At 39.8% G+C, this 20,216-nt stretch overlaps 1 protein-coding gene across 2 annotated transcripts; it reads right to left on the reverse strand.

Moving 5' to 3' along the window:
• Positions 1–89: 89 nt before the first annotated feature.
• C10H11orf97 (chromosome 10 C11orf97 homolog) lies at positions 90–20,194 on the reverse strand. 2 transcript variants are annotated; one of them, XM_035265238.3, is made up of 4 exons: positions 19,980–20,194; positions 14,978–15,082; positions 4,305–4,430; positions 90–401 (listed from the first exon to the last, which is right to left on the reverse strand). In XM_035265238.3, the coding sequence occupies exons 1-4, from the start codon at positions 20,122–20,124 to the stop codon at positions 397–399; spliced, it is 381 nt and encodes a 126-aa protein (XP_035121129.2). In that variant the 5' UTR covers positions 20,125–20,194; the 3' UTR covers positions 90–396. The 2 variants fall into 2 exon arrangements, with proteins under 2 accessions (XP_035121129.2, XP_078196062.1); XM_078339936.1 differs by lacking the exon at positions 90–401 and having other exon boundaries at positions 4,102–4,430.
• Between the last annotated feature and the right edge of the window lie 22 nt (positions 20,195–20,216).

Raw genomic sequence — 20,216 nt, forward strand, 5'->3', positions numbered from 1 at the left:
GCTTTTTAAAAATGGGCTGACACATTATGCAGTAGTAGAGGGTTAAGATTTATAATGTTTGCCTTGAAGTAAATACTCAGTAAATGTGCTGTTGTTTCATCATTGTTTCACATGTTTAATAAAATAAGCTGAATTAGAAGCCCAATGTATTCTGTGACAACGAAAAACAAATATAATATTTTCCTTTATAGTTTTCAGGTGCTTAGTGAACTTTTCCAATAGTCTTTCATTACTTTGGATTAATGTATAGATAGGTATTCATACTGATAATAGTAATTATAGGCTATCATACATTTTTTGCACACATCTTAAATCCTGAAACAAGCTTGAGTTTCTTTTCTGTTCTTCAGATATCAGCAGAAAGAGGTTCCTTCTTAATGGAAAATTCTATTCATCTTATCCTAGAGTTAAGAAAACATGAAAAAATAAATGTTTTACTTTGGGAAGTTGCTTTTTAATCTCATGTTCCCATTTGGTAGAGCAGAAATTAAGAGCCATACCCATGTCATACCAGTAACCGGAAAAGCCACTACTCAGTCTTCCCAACCCTCACAACTGAAGCATAGTTTCCAGACAAGCAGCATCAACATCACCTGGGAGATGGTTACAAATGCAGAATCTCAGACCTCACCCCAGACCTATTGTATCAGACTCTGAATTTTATTTAGATACCATGTGATTTGTAGGCACATTCAAGCTTAGCACCAGACTAGACAACACTTTTTTTTTTTTTGCTTGTTTTATGGCACAGAATAAGAAGTTTTGTTTGTTTGAGACAGTCTTGCTCTGTAACTCAGGCTGGAGTGAACTGACACAATCTTGGATCACTACAACCCCCACCTCCCAGGTTCAAGCGATTTTCATTCTTCAGCCTCCTCAGTAGCTGGGACTAGAGGCATACATCACCCACCTGCTAATTTTTGTATTTTTAGTAGAGACGGGGTTTCACCATGTTGACCAGACTGATCTTGAACTCCTGGCCTCAAGTGATTGACCTGCCTCAGCCTCCCAGAGTGCTGGGATTGATAAAAGTAAATGAATAAAATTTCTTAGTGTGATGAAAGCAGTAGATGCTTCATAGTCTAATGGAAACATGCTTTAGAACTACAGTTGGATGATAATGATTCTAAATTTAAACTTTAAATGATGTGTATTAGATGTTGGAAGAGTCCTAACTACCATGATCATCATGATCACATTGTTCATGAGAAAAAGGAAAAAAAGCACAAGTGAATTGTTTAAATTGACAGTAAAATTTGACTGAAGTATCTCACTGAAGCATACTTTATGGGAGAAGTTCCTAGAAAACTCATTGTAATCCACAGAAGACCACTCTTTGAAAGTGTTAGTTCCAAGATGTGTTTAAAATATATGCAACTTTTCATGATTCACACACTGAAGACAGTAGGTTGCACTGCTTTTTCCTCGGTTGTTTGCATTTGGTTTAGTTTAGCAGTCTCAAGTAGAGAAAACCATATACTTTGAGGGAGTGGGGAATGTATGTGAGTTAGCAGCAAGAAGATTCTAAACATAAAGAAGGGATTTAACATATACTCACTGATTCATTCATTAATTGGTCATTCTCATGACTAATAGCAATTGAGTACCTACTGTGCCACACACTGTGCTAAGTGCCAGATACACAGTGTTGACTAAAACACGCAGTCCCTACCTTCATAGAGCTTTTGATAGTATATTAATTACTACTGACAGTTTTTGGAAATTATCTGTGGATTTTATTCATCTATGATATTTGTGTGCCTACATCTTCCTTTTTTCATTCATAATGAGAAAGGTCTAAATTATTGGTTATCAGTCTAACATATAGATTGATCAATTGTGACTGTACAGCAGATAGTAGCAGTTCATATGTCAAGACAAAAATGCAGTGGGAAACCTACAGAGATGAAGTTAAGCTATATGTCAATAACAGTTACATATTGTAACATGACCACTGTAAGGTCTCGGCACCCGCTGGAAATAAATAGAGGGCTGAGGGCTATTAGGAAGGTAGTGTGGATGAGTAAAAATGAGGGGGAGCCATAAAATATCTCTTAAATTGTATGGATGAAAGTAATGCAATTATGGTCAAAATGAACATAATTTTTATCATAGTCCCCAATTGATAAATTAGATAATTTATTGGACTTGTATGTCTTCAAATAGAGGTAATTTGTTATTCAGTCAGTCTCATAATATGTGCAGAGAAGACCATTCATCTTTAAAACAAATTACTTTGTGAGTTTTCTTGGAATGATGAATTTACCTATGATAAGTGGAACCTAAGAAATTGAGTGGGAAGTTGAGATAAATAGCCTTCAATAGGCAAGTGGCCCAGACTTTGGTTGATTCAACCATTACTTCGGGACACTAATATCTTTGTGAATTATGGAGGTAGCTGCCTCTCAGATTCCTAAAACTTTGTGTTCCCATATCCCTGGCATTTGCACCTATTTAACCACAATACTACAACTGTTGCTTGTTGCACAGTGACTAGATTCTCTGCCATGATGGCCCAGTGGTCTTGGGCCATAGTCTTGGAACTAAGGGCATAGTCTTGGAAACCAGATGGACATGGGTTTGTAGTTCTGGCTCCACTGCCTCCTAGAAATGGGATCTTAGGTAGTGGATGTCTCTATATGCCTCAGTTTTCTTACCCAGTAAATGGAGATTATAATCCTCAGCTCATATGATCGTGTGGATTACATAACTACATAAAACACCTGCTGCCATGCCTGGCACATGATAAATGGTGGCTACTACACTTTATTTTCATTAAACCAAACTCTTCCTAACTGGTTCCTGTTTGCTACATGAATCCCCTTTAGTAACAAGTTTTGTATTTGTTTTTTTAACCTCTTGTCTCAGTTTCTTAGTGGCTGTATTTTTTTCTTTACTGAATTCATAGCCAGAGGCTACATCCCTGGCCTCCTGGGGACCTTACTCCTGTGTGGCACTTTTATTGAGCTCTCATCTCATTTCAGGTTCGGTAGGCATCCTAGCTTGTGGGCACTTGGATCAGAGATGCAGTAGTGCCTAGTTGTTGAAAGCATGGACTTTGGAGACAGGCTGCCTTGGTCCAAATCTCAGCATTTCTACTCTTCTGCTTACTAGGTGAGTCACCCTGGGTAAATCATTTCACCTCCCTGAAATATATATGAAAAAAATATATGTAATATATAGTAAATATATTATATATATAAATATGTCTATTAAAAATATATATATATATGTTTTCCTTGGTGGAATCTCACTGTGTCACCCAGGCTGTAGTGCAGTGGTGCAATCTCAATTCACTGCAACTTTGGCCTCCCAGGTTCAAGCAATTATTCTGCCACAGCCTCCCGAGTAGCTGAGATTATAGGTGTGCACCACCACGTGTGGCTAAGTTTTGTATTTTTAGTAAAGACGGGGTTTCACCATGTTGGCCAGGCTGGTCTTGAATTCCTGACATCAGGTGATCTGCCCGCCTCGGGCCTCCCAAAGTTCTGGGATTATAGGCATGAGCTGCTGTGCCCGGGCTATTATTGTATATGTTAAGACTCTAGAATAAGCAGTGCTATATAGCACTGCTATTATGATTCATCTTAGTTGAGTACCTAAGCTTGAATTTTATCTAATTCTCCCTTTTTAGCCATGGTAATCTCCCAGTTGTAGGTCATTCTGAGGATTCATGTATCCAGCTGCATGTCCCTAGATTATCTGGACACTATGCTCCCATATGAAGACCTCTGTCTTCCCCACACTCTGCTACAAATGTTTCTGGCAGACACTGGCAATGACAGTGAGGAATGACTAATATTTTGTTCCAAAGTTTATGTCTACTAAGGAACAACAGTATCCTGGGCCAAGTCTGGTGGCCTCATTCCTAAAATAGGGTGAAACTAAGTGAGCCAAGCAAAGTGGCTGCCATGTTCTTTCTTCATTCCCTCATTTCCCTTTCCTCATTTCCACTGGAAAACAAAAATCATCTATCTAGAAGAAAAGACAGTGCAGGATTCCTCTTCACAGAGGTTGACTGTATGTTAGAAAGTCTCGTGTCGATAGAAAGTCAAAAAAAAAGTATGAGTGTAACTCAGAGGATGAACTTCTGTTGTATCCATGGAGGTAAATTGGTTAGATGAATTATTATTATTTGAGTTCCATAATTACATAATATGGCAAAACTAAAAGCAACTCAAGAAACAAGTCAAAGGAATGCTAAATTTTGATTGAGATCTTTAAACAGAGCATATACGACTGGTTTGTAAACAGCAAAGTCCCCTCAGGGGCCTCAGTGGAAGTCAAGGGGATCAGGGTCTTACTTCTCAGTCCTCCATGTCTGGAATAGTACTTGGGTTGTGGCAATAAACTGTTTCTGCTCGACAGTCCTGGCTTCAAGCCTCCCACAGGGAGATTCCTTTTAATGCTCCAAATCCCTTCCAGGGCCACTGTCAATATTTTTTAAGGCAAGAAAATAATTATTAGCATATTCTCTTTAGCACAAAGTGTTTTTAAAGTATTTACTTGGTGATTTTTTTTCATTTATTTGGGTGGGGGTTTATTTGGTTTGACTAATCATACCACGCAAATCTTTGTCATTTGTTTAATCTTTTATTCAATTTCATTGATTCAACTATTTGCTATGCAATTAAACCTCCAAAGTACTCTTCGATAATTTTAAACAAATAGATGGAAAAGTCAGCATAGAAACACAAAAGGATCAGGAATAAAAGTTAATAAATAGAATTCATTTAGTCAACTTTATCTGATTCTGATGTCATTCCTACAGTAAGAGAAAATATTTCCAAAGATAATAGGAACAAAAATCACTACATTAATTCATCTAATAGTTAATTCATCCAGTAGATTCAAGAATCTTCTAAAAGCCACACACTAGATGCTGTTTATTCTCTCCTTGAAAAAAAGCAACAATAAACTCATTGGATCCTACATCTAAAACATTGCAAAATACCTGGAAAATGATGTTTGCCCATTGATAATTATAGGTCTTAGATCCTGATGCCATTCTTAGCAACGATTTGCACTGGGTTATCCTCCATATCCTAAAATCACCAGGTTAGGTTTTGAGAATCAGTCAACAGCATGTGGTGAATGTGTACTGTGTAGAAAACTGCAAGCCAAGCCTAGTAAGTTGGTGGATTCTGGTGAGTTGCTAAGGCTGCAAATATTAATGCCAAATATTCTCCACAGATCTAAGGCTGCCCACTGGCATCCTCGCTGATATTTGATCCCTCTCTAAAGGGTTCCATAGCAAGTAATTACTAGCAGCATAGTCTCCGGGTTCAGAGGAGATCTGGGTTTTGATCTTAGTTCTGCCGTCTTATCAGCTGTATGATTTTTGCCAAGTTATTTAACCCACTATGTCTTAGTTTCTTTATTTTTAAATTAAGATAATAATATCTACTTGAAGGATTATTGTATGATTTAGATGAGATGGCTATAAAGTGCTTTGTACTCAATAAATGATAGCTATCTTTTTTACAGGGACAATGATTTTACTAACCAAGCATGGACTAAGATTCTGTGACTGGAGGTGCAGTCATTGAACTGACTTGCCAAGCTGAATGTCAATACTTGCCTCTCCTTTTCCACTCCTGAGTGGAGCAGCTAAAGCTGTCTGTCAAGATTACTTTCTCTTTTCTTCAAAGACCTTCAAGAATGATTCCACAATCTCCTTCTGTAAAGTCCTTACAAAGTTTAAGCTATTTCTTCTATCTAACCTAAACCATCCTCTGCCATTAAAGCCAGTTTCCTCTTCTGTTCTGTTCAGAGATAGAAAAGGGCTGCTCCCCAGCCTCTAGATAATAAACTCTCAAATTTATGAGCACATAATATTTATTCAATGCCCCCGGTGCATGATACCCTGTGGGAGACCAAGAAAATAGATTTGGACTTGTGATTGACATTTTGTAATGATCCAGTGCATGGAAAGCAGTATAAAATCAGGAAGCAGAACTGTGCAGACAAATCACATCACATTAGAAGAAATAATTGTACTATTCAAATGTAAGTATGCATTTTCAGTTGCAATCACAAGAATGTCATAGAGAAAATACCTGAAATATAAATACAGATGCTCAGAAATGCATTAGAAACCCTCAAAGCAAAATAATATTATGCATACAAATTTACTATATTCAGGGATAATGGTTGCTGGAAAAAAAAAATAGCCCTTCCTACATTTGAAGTGATGTTTGGGTGAAGAAGTCACAGAAGTTGATATATTTGACTGGAGAAAAGGGGGTCTAGAAAAAATATGGATGCCCTCTGAGGTAGCTGCTTCTTTTAAGGAAACAACTCCCTCAGCTCAGGGCATGCGCATTCCAGAAGGAAGAAGGCAGACAAAGGGGGCACAGAGCCAGAAAGACTTCAAATGTCAGCTCCTCTCAACTGAAAAAGAAAAGGTCAGTGGCACAAGGGGAGAAGCTAGAAGAAAACAATCAAATCTGTTCTTACTGCTCAGAATCTTCTAGAGATTTTTCTTCTGTCTTCTCTTCTCATGCCTCCAACACCTTCTACTCAGAAACCTTTATAGGTGTATTTTTATCCTGAATTTTAAAATTACTAAACCATGTCTTTATGCCAAAAATTTTAGCCAGTGGGAACTGGCCTGGTCTTATAGGGAAGATAAGATCACTCCTTCGAAATATTTTAGTTCCTCTCAGCTCTCTCTGGACATTAAATGATAAACATTGGAGCTTGAAAAGCCAGTTTAGAGCCATATTGTCTGTATTTCTCTTGCATAAACAAGGTCAGAGATTTGACTAAAGAAATAAAAATTTAAGTAATTTTAATTTATGTCTGGTAACTCCTAGGCTCCATAATTGTCTTGACATGCCTTAGGTGTCTGGTAAATTTCTCCTATATTGTAGGTGCTGAAAAGTTTTAATTGAATGAAGTAATAGATAACAAATATATCCACACTTGCTTAGCAACATTTTGCACTTTCTAAGCTCGTACTTAACATAGTAAATAAACTGGATTCAAAATTAAGTTTTCATATATTAAGGCACATATAGACAAACATTAATATATTTGGCAATACACTTCTGAAATTCATTGGAAAAGGAAGTGTTGTATAAGGGGAAAATTAATAAGTTTATTAATCAACTTTTTCATCACTACTATAACCTCTGTAGGTTTTAGCCAGAAAAATACAAAAGCCCTAGCAACTTGAAAACATTAAATTAATACATCACTTTATTTCTACAAAGTCCTTTATAGAAGTTCTTAGAAATACAGAAATCGTTTTAAAATAGACAATACAATAAATGCAGTAGTTCCATAATGCACATCTCACAGGCCTACATTTTTCTTTCTTCCTTTTTTTTTTTTTTTTTTGAGACGGAGTCTTGCTCTGACATTAAGGCTAGAGTGCAGTGCCAAGATCTCAGCTCACTGCAACATTTGCCTCTAGATTCAAGCAATCCTTCTGCCTCAGCCTCAGGACTACAGGCACATGCCACTATGCCTGGCTAATTTTTGTATTTTTAGTAGAGACGAGGTTTCACCATGTTGCCTGGGCTGGGCTCGAACTCCTGACCTCGTGTGATTGGCCCGCCTTGGCCTCCCAAAGTGCTGAGATTACAGGTATGAGCCACTGCACTCAGCCAATTCAACATTTTTCTTTTTGAAAAGTTGTAAGGAAAGGAAAATCTTCAAGAAATCACTGAGAATACATGAATGATAGACATCAGCTAAATTCTTCTTTATCCAAAAAGTTCTATAAGTTGCCCAAATTGCATTTTTATTTTATTAAAAGATCTGAAAAGAAAATTATACTCCTTTTTTTTTCAGGATGAGGGTAACCTTTTCAAGTAGACCTAGGTTCTTTGCCCATGTCTGATAGGAATGTGGAAAGCCTCTGAAACCTGTTTTACCTCAAATTTGAACCTGGAGGCTAAACTGCAACTGAACCTAGAGAAAACTAGCAACATTTCTTTTTTTAACTGAAGAAAACTGTATTTGCTACCAAATCAATTTCAAATCTCTGTTCCTTTCTGAGGGCACAATCTTATGTTTTAAAGAGAGATAAAAGAACCCAATGGCTAAGAGCAACATTAGCTTCTGACAAACCTGCATCCAGGTATCAATATGACATTGAACAAGTCACTGCACTCCCCTGAGCCTCAGCTCCAAGTTCTTCAAAATGTGAATTAAAAGAGCATATATCTCACTAACTTATTGCAAAAATTAAAAGAGATAATTTGTTAAAAAAATTATCTGCAGAAGATACTCTGTAAACGATAACCGTTATTACTATTATTATCGCCATAATTCCCAACATCAACATCATCATATAAAGAGACATCCCTACCTCTTATCCCAGCATCCAGTGCTTCTAACTCAGCCCATGTATCACCACGTCAGGAGCCCTCAAGGAATCAAAAGTCTAGAGAAGAGAGGACTGAGAGGTCTGTCAGCCCATTATTTCTATTGTCAGTGATGGCATTCCCTAGACCCAAGTATAGAGTGCAAAGTAACAACCACATGAGACACCTTGTCCATTTCAGTGTCTTCACAGCCCTTATTAACTTGTGGTCATCACAACCTGACCACAAGAACAAATAGGACAGCTCATTCAGATAAGAGCCCCTGTCTGGACAACTGTCTCCTGAGTCCCCTTGCTATGCAACCAACAGTATCCCAAAAGAAATATAATGTTCATTCTATTAAACTTTCATAAACTTAACTTCTTAATCCTTTGATTTTTTACTAATTTCATTCAACCAAAGGAGAAGAGAAAAAGCACAGAAATAACCCCGCAGCTTCTGGATACTTCCATAATTGTCATTGTTAACTCATTCAAAAATAAAATGTGCTATAATTTAAGTTGTTTACCTCCAGGACAGATTGCCGTCTTAATAGACTCTTCAATAAGTTTACCCATGCTTTGCTACATAGCCCAGTATTGCAGTATTTTATCTATGTTTAAGGAAAATCCAGTCTGGACTCTTATTGAAATCTCACCTTCAACAATAATGACTTTGTTGTGAGAGCATGTGGAGTTGATTGACTTAAAATTCAAACAAACCCAGCCAATTCATGCATTTCTACAAATATGCTTAGATCCATGCATATATGTTGGGGTCACTAGAATTTACACAGGCTTGGGCATATGTACAAAATAGTATGCAGTATTTATCCAAAGTCCCAAACTCAAATATATATAGGAAGAGACCAGGCATGTAATGTAAGTAAAGATGGCTAGGCCAAGGGTAAGAAATAATTTGTTCTCTCAGTCTTTTCTTTTTTTTTTTTTTTTACCACTTTTGATGGAGGCATCATACAAGAGAAACAATTTTTCCTACTTCTACAATAAGAAGAAAAAAGCTGCAGTAAGCACATGAACATACATAACTTGTGATGTTTCCCGGAGTGGAGAACTTGGTGTAGGATGCTGAACAGTGGAGTGGGAAGGTCAGCAGAGGGCATTGTAGCCCAACCACAGCCACTGTTGCCTGGTTTAAATAGTGCCCTGGTGTTGTCAAATCATCCTTTATCTTCCCCGCTCCATCCCCACTCAAGAAAATCTAGACATCTAGATTTGTATATAAAATTTCTAATTTTTAAATATTGACAACTGGTTCAGGAACTTAAAAATTATACTGCAGGGCAAATAAATATATCTGCAAGGTGAACCTGGCATATGGGTCAACATTTTGGGATCTTGAGCCAAACTAATGTAACCCTCACAGTCTAATTAAATGTGGAACATGATAGTCTGGTGTGGGGATAGAGGACGGCTCTCTGGTTTTGCATTTGGACCTTAGGCCATGCCATTCATTGGGATGGGTGATACATGGGATGCAGCAAGTCGGGGAGAGGTGTGAGTTTTGTTTTAGACATGTTGGGCCTGAGTTTATCTTATGACTTATGGGACATCCAGGAAAAGTGGTGTAGCCTGGAGAGACACATTTCAGAGGCATCCTAGGGAGGCCATAGTGGAAAGTATGAGAAGGTCCCAGGAAAGTGAATGGAACGGTGTGGGAAACACTATGATAAACATCAAGATTTGGAGAATGGAGTGAATAAAAAGAGTGCTTACGGGAGGATGAGAATGAAGTAGAGGGAAAACCAGGACAGTTAAGTATCATGGAATTTGAGGAAGGAGCAAAGTTTAAGGAGAGAGCCATGTCAAATGTTGCAGAAATCTCAAGCCACCTTGAGGCAAAGCAGTATCCACTGCATTTAGCCATAGGTGTCACAGAGACACCATAGTGAGTAGAAAGTCAATGGGAATGGGGTGGGGGTGGGGGGCGTGGTCAGACCTGAATTTGGATATGGTTCTGCTACTTAATGTATAACCTTGGGCAAGTTAAAACAAAAAAAAACTCAAAATCTCAGTTAACTCATCCTAAGATGGGGATCAGAATATCAGTATCAAAAAGCTTTGTGAGGATTTGGCATAAGGAAAATTAAGCCCCTTATCCTCAGGTAGCTTGTGTTCTAGTGGGAGGGATAGGCAAAGAAATATGGATGTTCCTCGACTTACAATGGAGTTACATCCTGAAAAACCTATCCTAAGTTGAAAAAGTTCTAAGCAGAAAATGCATTTCTTTTTTTTTTTTTTTTTTTTTTTTGAGATGGAGTTTCGCTCTTGTTACCCAGGGTGGAGTGCAATGGCGCGATCTCGGCTCACCGCAATCTCTGCCTCCTGGGTTCAGGTAATTCTCCTGCCTCAGCCTCCTGAGTAGCTAGGATAACAGGCACGCGCCACCATGCCCAGCTAATTTTTTGTATTTTTAGTAGAGACAGGGTTTCACCATATTGACCGGGATGGTCTCGATCTCTCGACCTCGTGATCCACCCGTCTCGGCCTCCCAAAGTGCTGGGATTACAGGCTTGAGCCACCGCGCATATACCTAACCTACTAAACATCATCATAGCTTGGCCTAGCCTACCTTAAACATGCTCAGAACACTTACATTAGAATGGCTAACTAGAAGCTGCGGCTCGTGGCCACTGCCCAGCATTGCAACAGAGTATCCAACAGCCTATGCTAGCCCAGGGAAGATCAACATTCAAAATTTGGAGTAGGGTTTCTACTGACCTGTATCACTGTCACACCATCACACTGAAAAATCATAAGTTGAACTATGATAAGTTGGGGACTGTCTGCATAAAATTTCAGGTAGCAATAGAAAACAAGAGAAAGAAGAAAGTAGTCTAAGGGATTAGAGGGTGACTTGGAGGGCGGTTTTCTATTTTGACCTGGTGGAGGGGAAAGGCTTCTCTGAGAAGATGGCATATGCAGTTGAAGCCTGAATGAAGAGAGAGGAAGCCATCTGAATGTCTGGGTAATGTTTAAATGTCCTGGGTTGAAAATGGGTTTGCATGTTCCAGAATATCAAGAAAGTCTGTGTGGTTCAAGTGGAGTGGGAGAGTATAGGAGATGAGATGAGAGAGGTGAGGTGGTCATAGGAGAATGAAATCTAGTCTCAGAATAATAAAAAACCATCAGAAAGCTTTATGCATGGAGGTGACATGTAACACTTTATGTTTGTACAAGATCCTTCTGGTTTCAGTGCAGAGAATTAACAGTAGCACGGGCAGCAGTAGAGGCTTAGGAGGCCATTGCCGGGCCTGAAAGAGGCGGTGGCTTGACAAGGGTGCCAGTAGGGGATTTAGGATATATATTGAATTCAACAGGATTAGCTGATGGCCTGGATATGAAGTTCGAGGACTTGACTTCTAGGTGTTTGGTGGTACCATCTCATGATATGGGAAAGACCTACCGGTTTTTTAAAAGCCTGGGGGTAGAGAATAAGAGCTCTGTTCTGGACATTGTAAGGTTGAGACACCTATTTGATATCCAAGTGGAGAATCAAATAGGTTTTTGGGATTTAGTGGGGAAAAGTATATGATAGGGTTAACAAAATGTTGGAGTCGGGCCGGGTGCAGTGGCTCACGTCTGTAATCCCAGCACTGGGAGGCCAAGGCAGGTGGAGCATGAGGTCAGGAGTTCAAGACCAGGCTGGCCAAGATGGTGAAACCTTGTCGCTACTAAAAATACAAAAATTAGCCAGGCGTGGTTTCAGGTGCCTGTAATCCCAGCTACTTGGAGGGCTGAGGCAGAGTACTGATTGAACCCAGGAGGCAGAGGTTGCAGTGAGCTGAGATGGTGCCACTGTACTCCAGCCTGGATGACAGAGAGAGACTCTGTCTCTTTTGGATCTATCTTCACTGTTTTGGATTTATCTTTCACTGTATAAAGCTGGTGTATACACTATTTGTATGTTTTATTATTCTTATTGGATACATTTGATTATGAGACAGTCTAAGTGAATAGGATATATCATTCGGTTTATAAAAATTCATTTTCCTGAGCAATATTTTTATATCCTTATAAAAATTTAAAAATCCTTATATTTTTAAATTGGAGCATTGTGACCTAGAGGCCAAGCTGAGAAAGTGTTTTTAGAGCGAAGGAGGAAACAACTACGTTACAGAGAGGCTGAGTATGATGGAGGGATCACTGGATCTGGAAGCTATTTGCAATGTGGGAAAGAACAGTTTCCCTGGACTCATGGGAACAAACGCCTAATTGGAATAGATGAAGTAGCAAAGGAGAAGTGAATATGTGGAGAAAATGGGTAACATGTACTCATCCTTGACATCTAGGAATAGCAGCTATAGGAACCACACAATTCTCTAAAAAGTTTTATGTAGAATTCTGCATGGATGTGACAAGATGTGTCTTCCAGGAAAAGAAGCCATGGCTGTCATCAGATATTTAAAGGAGGGGTCACTACAAACTGAACTAGAAGTGAAGGTCCAAAGGCTGGCCTCCAGGCTCTCAGGCTGGGCTGAAAGCATGTGGCAACCTCTCTAGGTGCTAATTCCCTGTTCTGGCCAACGGTATGTAGCGTCTAGCCATGATGTATATTTTAAAAAGAGCAAGATTTCCCATAAGTAGAGTCTTTTAAAACCCAAACTTACAGAATCTATTATCAGCATTGAAAGATTTTTTTTCTAGGATAAAATAGTATCTCTGGGCGACCTCTAGTGGATATTATTTTAAAAGCAGCCCAGACAGTCTTCGTTTTACATAAAGGATATAAAAATATTGCTCAGGAAAATGAATTTTTATAAACCAAATGATATATCCTATTCACTTAGACTGTCTCATAATCAAATGTATCCAATAAGAATAATAAAACATACAAATAGTGTATACACTAGCTTTATACAGTGAAAGATAAATCCAAAACAGTGAAGATAGATCCAAAATGTAACAGTATACACTTAGAAAAAATTTTTAAACACCAGGAAACTGTACATGTTGGCAGTTTCCCAGCTGAAATCTAGTAGGTCATTCCACATTTATTCATTAAGGTCAAAATGGACTTTAAAACTTTCCTTGAAGATATCTGAGCGAATTTTACCATTTTACTGGTCTCTCCTTTTGTAAGAATGGGTGATACGAGAATATTCAAAGGAGTTTCTATGTCTGCTTTAGAAATGTAAAGTGGGGCCGGGCATGGTGGTTCATGCCTGCAATCCTAGCACTTTGGGAAGCCAAGGCAGGCGGATCACGAGGTCAGGAGTTCAAGACCAGCCTGGCCAAGACGTGAAACCCCCATCTCCACTGAAAATACAAAAAGTAGCCAGTCTTGGTGGCGTGCACCTCTAATCCCAACTATTCAGGAGGCTGAGGCAGGAGAATTGCTTGAACCCGGGAGGCGGAGGTTGCAGTGAGCTGAGATTGTACCATTGCACTCCAGCCTGGGTTGACATAGCTGTTAAAAGAGAGAAAGAGAGAGAGAGAGAGAGAGAGAAAGGGAGAGCGGGAAAGAAGGAGGGAGGGATGGAGGGAGGGAATGAAGGAAGGAAGGAAATAAATAAATGTAATGTGGGCACATATATCATGTAATCTGAAATGATGGACTTCTGGGCCTGCAGCACCTCTCTTAGGAATCCTTAGTGAATTTGGACCTCACTTGCAGGTTGACCAACAATTCTCCACAGAAAATGTCAAGTTCTCTGAATGAGGGAGTCTGTGGAATGGTTCTGTTATTTCTTCTAGCAATTGCTCATACCCAAGAGTGTCACAATAAAAATCTGATAATTTGGAGAGCATGAAATATGCATCTAGTAATCCTTGAGAAGGAACCATGAAAATGAAGCCTGCCAGCAGTTTCAAACTAACATCTGGGATTCTGGATCTCTTAGAGCATTTCTTTTCACACATAAACTATCAATAAAGGCTACCAATGCTCAGATCCTCTATGGGATAAAATCCTTGGATAATTTGATCATGTAAATGACTTAGATATTTCTGAGTCAGTGATTTACAAAGTGGGTACTGGACCAGCAGCATCGATATCACCTGGAAACTTTGTAGAAATCCAAATTCTTGACCCCCACTGCAGACCTACTGAGCCAGAGAAAGAAAGAAAGAAAGAAAGAAAGAAAGAAAGAAAGAAAGAAAGAAAGAAAGAAAGAAAGAAAGAAAGAAAGAAAGATGGGAAGAAAGGGAAGGAAGGGAAGAAAGGGAAGGAAGGGAGGGAAGGAAGGGAAGGAAGGGAGGGAAAGAAGAAAGGAAATGTGGGCACATATATCATGTAATCTGAAAGATGTATGGGGCCCAGCAATCTGCTTTTAACAAGATCCCAGGGAATTCTGATGCAAGCTAAAGTTTGAAAACCACTGTTACTGGCCATACCTATATTGATAAAAATTAAAGATGTTATTGTGTTTTTCAGGCACTTGGAAAAAATTGTACATGCCATTAAATAGAAATCACTCCACCAAAAAATGGGACAGCAAAGTACATACTGATATCTAGCTCATTTCTTTCTAGATATAAAGGTTTATTTGGATATAAGCAAAATAATTATAAAGTAGCTCAAGAACTTTCCAGAAACCTATTTTTCTTTCAATAGTATGGCTTTGTAATAAAATATTCTGTCATCAAATAGGCAATTTTATATGCATTTCAAAAATATGCTTCATCTGTCACTGAGATTACCTGCAGCTGGATTTTTAATGCAGCATTCGTCTCTCTTAATACGAAGTTCTTCTTCCAGTACTTCCTTAATTCTCTTATGTGGTTCGCAATATAAAAATTTCTTCCCTATAAAGGCATTAACAAAATCAATTACTTAGTATAAATTCTGCCCAATCTTCTAGTCATTATATCTACCTGATAACTATTTTTTTTAAAGAAGACATATTATTCCATAGAGATCTCAGACAATTTGCCCTGAAGGCTCTATCTTGGAACAGTCTCTTCCATGGGAACTTTTGGTTCTTTTGGGACTTCACGCTTTCATGTAATTCCTGAACTTGCAAGGTAGGTTTCAGGTACCTCTTTTAGGTGTTATGAAGAAATAGATAAAGTTTTCTCATTAGCTTCAAAAAAACTCGCACTTGTTTATTCAGTGAATTCTTATTAAAGACCTCCTCTGTTACTGGCATTTGGCTACAGACTGTAGACAGAGCAATCTGAATAAGACAGATGTGTGTATGGAGCTTGCAATCCAGGTGCAGAAAAGAGAATGAAATCTCAGCAATTCCGTAGGACTTTTTTCCGGCCTCCAACCTGGACCTGTAGGACATGACTACAACAGTCCAGGACTGGATTACTTGTTCTAAACACCATAGCTACATTTCTTCTGCTCAGCCCAGATGTCAGAACTCCAGAGGAATAAAAGAGCTCTGTGCCACTGGGCCTACCCATATCCCCAATCTCTCCTGTCAGCCTCTCTCTCTTGTTCTCTGAGCTCCAGCCATGTGACCTTCCTGTTCATTTCTACCTTTACACATGTTGGTTTTGCTACATGAGCTGCCTTTCTCTTGGTTTTGCCTACATAACGTCTACTCAAATTTTAGGTCTTGGCTTAAACATCAGTTCTTTAGGGAAACTTGCCCTTACTCCACAACCTAGAAAGGAGTTTTTATTATGGCACCCTCTTTTCTTTCATTTTACTTATTGCAATTTGTATACAGCGTCATTTCTTTCTATACAATTATTTGTGTAGCTATTCACTTAGTATCTATCTTCTTTACCAGACCACAAACTTCAAAAGGGCAGGGTGTTGTCTCTTCAGTTCATCAGAGTCACAGAACAGAGCTTGGCGTAATAATAGATGCTCAACAATGTGTTCAGTTAGAACTAAGCACTGTTGAATTCAAGCTCAACTAAGACTATTCCGTGCGCATGTCTGTCAATGCAGTTATACAGTCACTGTGAATGTCAGTCAACCAATAGTTCTAATTTCAGTACCGAAAAGCTCAATTCAAGGAACCAGGGAAAACCTAAATGACCAAATACTTTAGTTGTTTAAGATTTGATTTTAAACTCACAAATATATGGGCAGGTATCTCATCTTTTCCAGACTAATCAATAAACAGCAAAAGTGAGTAAATTTGAGGGGGATGCAGACTGGCCCAAAGGGGACAAGAGACCTGCTACTTCCGGCAGTGATCCCAGGTCATTCCCGATCATGAACACCCAGACACACCCTCAGACATGAAAAAGTAAGAATTACATACTTTCAGGGTCGCATTCTTGTTTCCCCAATGTTGGAAGTCATATATAAAATATGGAATCAGTTTACTGAAGCCTAACTTTGGTTTAATCTTCTGTTAAATCATGATCTTCAGGCAGAAAAATGGCTAGGAAAAAAGCTAAACCTAAAGATCACCAGCTCTCACTTCGGATCTTCTGACAAATTCCAGGCTTGTTGCTAGGAAAATGTACAGAAGAAATCACTAAAGGTGATTTGAGGAATGGTGATAAATGTGTGTTTAGTTAGAACTAAGCACTGTTAAAAATTGTGATAACTGAGAGAGTACTAAGGAGCTACTATGGGAAAGCATTTCCTGCTCAGGAGAAGAAAGGAAAGGAGGGGAGAGGAGGGAAGGGAGGGGAGGCAGAACTTTCAGGCAGAAAAAGGTTCCACAGACTTGGCTAGGAAGGGAAGGAGAGGAAAGGAAAAAGGAAAGGAAAGAAGAAAGGGAACAAGAGGAGAGGAAAGGAGAAAAGAAAAGAAAAGAATGAGGAAAGGAAAGGAGAAAGGGGAAAAGGAGAGGAAAGAAAAAAGGAAAGGAAAGGAGAAGGGAAAGGAGAAAAGAAAGGAAAGAGGAAACAAAAGGAAAGGGAAAAGGGGGAAAAGGAAGCAGAAGGAAATGAAAGAAAGAGAAAGAAGAAAGGAAAAAGAGAGAAAACTCTACAAACTCTAACATAGCAGTTTGATGTTGATCTTTACCAGCATTTTGAGTAGATTGGTCGATAGATGTCTTGTGTCTATAGACGATGAGGAGCTGTAATCACTGAGAAGAATGACTAAGGGCAACATTATTCCAGACTTTCTTTTGGAACAAAATTATTTCAGGGTTTTGTCTTGTTTTGTTTTTGCCGAGAGCTAATAACAATTGGTACAATTTACTGAATGCTCTCATGCTCTAGGTATCTTACGTATATTATTTTTTTCCTTTCTCACAATGACCTTTCCTTTCTCGCAAGTATAATTATTCCTGTTTTATAGTTGAGAAAGTAGCTGCCTTAAGTCATAAAACTAAAATCATGAAAATGAAAAGCCACACCTGCCTGAGTCTCCCAAACTCCTAGGGTTATTAAAAATTGTTTATAGTTTATTACATCCCATAGTTATAGCACTCTACTAATCAGTTCTATTAACTCATTTTTGTCTTTTATTAACTTGAGTTTTCAGTGGTTTAATAAACTGGAGATTGTTGAAAGAAGTGGCCAGCCAGCCAGGTTACAGCAAGCACTACAAGTGATCTTAAAGGTGACATTGGCTGGGCACGGTGGCTCACACCTGTAAACCCAGCATTTTAGGAGGCCAAGGTGGACAGATCACTTGAGGTCAGTAGTCTGAGACCAGCATGGCCCACGTCTCTATTAAAAATACAAAAAATTAGCCAGGCATGGTCGTGCATGCCTGTGATCCCAGCTACCCAGAAGGCTGAGGCAAAAGAATTGCTTGAACCCGGGAGGCCGAGGTTGCACTGCAGTGAGCTGAGGTCTTGCCACTGCACTCCAGCCTGGGTGACAGAGTGAGACTGTCTCAAAAAAAAAAAAGACAAAAATGAATTAATAAAATAAAGGTGACATTAAGTCCGTGAAAGATTTGGTTGGTGCTCAAAGAGTCACCTTTATGTAATTCAAGGATGTTTACATGGGAAAGGACCACACTTTGTGTTTGAGAGCAGGTCTGTGATTAGGGAGTAGAAAATGTAGAGAGAGTGAAGGCTTGTCCAATAATTAGAGACATTTAAAAATTGAATGAGTATATTGTGTTTGTGTGAACAGCCTGTCTCTACTTAGGCTGAGGTCTAAAAGGAGGTTCTGAGGGAGGGTGAGGCAGAAACTCTTTCATTTTCCTACCCCAACTTTGTGAGCTTGTGAAAGTTTGGATGCCTGCCTTAAGTCATTAGTCCTTTCCCTGCAACTTGTCCAATGCCTGGCTTGTAGTAAAGACTCGATATATGTTAAATTGATGAGTGAATGTTAATCCCACCTTTTATTCCAAAAGCCACAGGACTAAAGAAATTTAGATACTAGCATCTTTAATGGGGAAGTTTCCTGATAGAATTTTAAGTAGGAGGCCAGGTGTGGTGGGCCATGCCTGTAATCCCAGAACTTTGGAAGGCTGAGGCAAGAGGATCACTTGAGGCTGGGAGTTCAAGACCAGTCTGGCCAATATGGTAAAATCCTGTCTCTACTAAAAATGCAAAAAGATTAGCCAGGCCTGATGGTGTGTGCCTGTAATCTCAGCTACTTGGGAGGCTGATGCACGAGAATCACTTGAACCCAGGAGGTGGAGTTTCAGTGAGCCCAAATCATGCCATTGCACTCCAGCCTGGGCAACACAGGTGTATAATAATAACAATAATAATTTTAAGTAGGAGTAAAGAATCTCGATTACCCAAATATACTTAATTTGGGTGTTCTAAGCAAGGCCTCTGAATGCTGCTGAAATTAATAACAAAAGGAATGACAGTTCATAGTCATACGGGAGCTGATGCTCAGGGAAGAGGCCCCTTTCACCAAGAAGGCAGTGGTTTTGTAACTCCTTGATGAGGTCTCTGGGGAGGAGAGTGTGTGGTCCACCAAGCACAAGTGCAGAGGTGCTTTAGCTCAACCCTCCCTCCTGGGGCCCACCAGTGCAGAGGAACCCTGGAGAGCCCTAGTCTGCTCTCCAGAGAGGCAATCAAGGAGGTGTTGCAGGAGGGCTGGAAACTACTCTGTTCCTCTGGCCTGTTATTCTCACCATCATTCCTTAGCACCTGCTGAAGACCTGTGGGTGCAAGATGCTGTGAAATAACTGTTAATTCATGAAACAGTATGGGTGAGTGGCAGCGGGACTAGGACTCAAATTACAACCACTTCCATTGTGGCTGTGGACTAGAACTCTCTTTACCTGTTTGAACACTGTGTGTTTGGCAGGGCAGAGAGGAAAGAACAGTGCATTAAAATGTGGCCCATAATTATGAGAGTTAAAAGGATTGGGTAATTGTAGACTGAGAGTCCAAGAAATGGAAGTTAAAAGTGATTTAAGTATTTCTCGGGCACTGACTGACTGTGGCAAGTCACTTCCCTTCCTCTCTGGTCTAGATCACAATTTCCTGATCTATAAAATGAAATAACTGGAAAAATGAGCTGTGTGTTTCTAAGGGTGTATACACAAACATATACAAATGTGTGTATAAAATGGTATACGTGTGTGTGTTTTAATTCCTTTCAGAATAATGCCACTACCGATTAATTTGGATCTGATGCTTAGACCCTGGGTTCAGGCAGGTTATTGATAAGGAGGGCTTGGAAAGATGAACCGATGCTTTCTGCCACAGTTCCATCACCTCTGGCTCTGCCAAAAACAACAGCTCCACCTCCCCCACCCCAAACCTTCTCAGCCAGTGCCACTGCGGTTTCCCCCAGCTACCCGGTTCCTCGTTCTCCGCGCCCCTCCTCCCATAGCGTCAGCAGTGGGAGCTGAACTCACTTTGCTGGCTGTGCTCCAGGGGGCCGCGCTCGGGTTCCCTGTGCGCCCCGCACTCCAGCCCTGCTGGCAGCAGAGGCTGCTCCTCGTCGCGACCCGCCTCGGGCGCCACCACTGTGGTCACCACCACCGCCTCCTCGCCTGCCATGCCGCAGGGGTCTTCTGAGAACCCCAAGCCTGCTTTCCTTCTCAGCTCCGTCGCTGGCGGCCAGGCACACGAGGCGTCTCGGGTTGCCATAG

This window comes from Callithrix jacchus, chromosome 10, assembly GCF_049354715.1.
Source record: "Callithrix jacchus isolate 240 chromosome 10, calJac240_pri, whole genome shotgun sequence".
Taxonomy (NCBI): domain Eukaryota; kingdom Metazoa; phylum Chordata; class Mammalia; order Primates; family Cebidae; genus Callithrix; species Callithrix jacchus.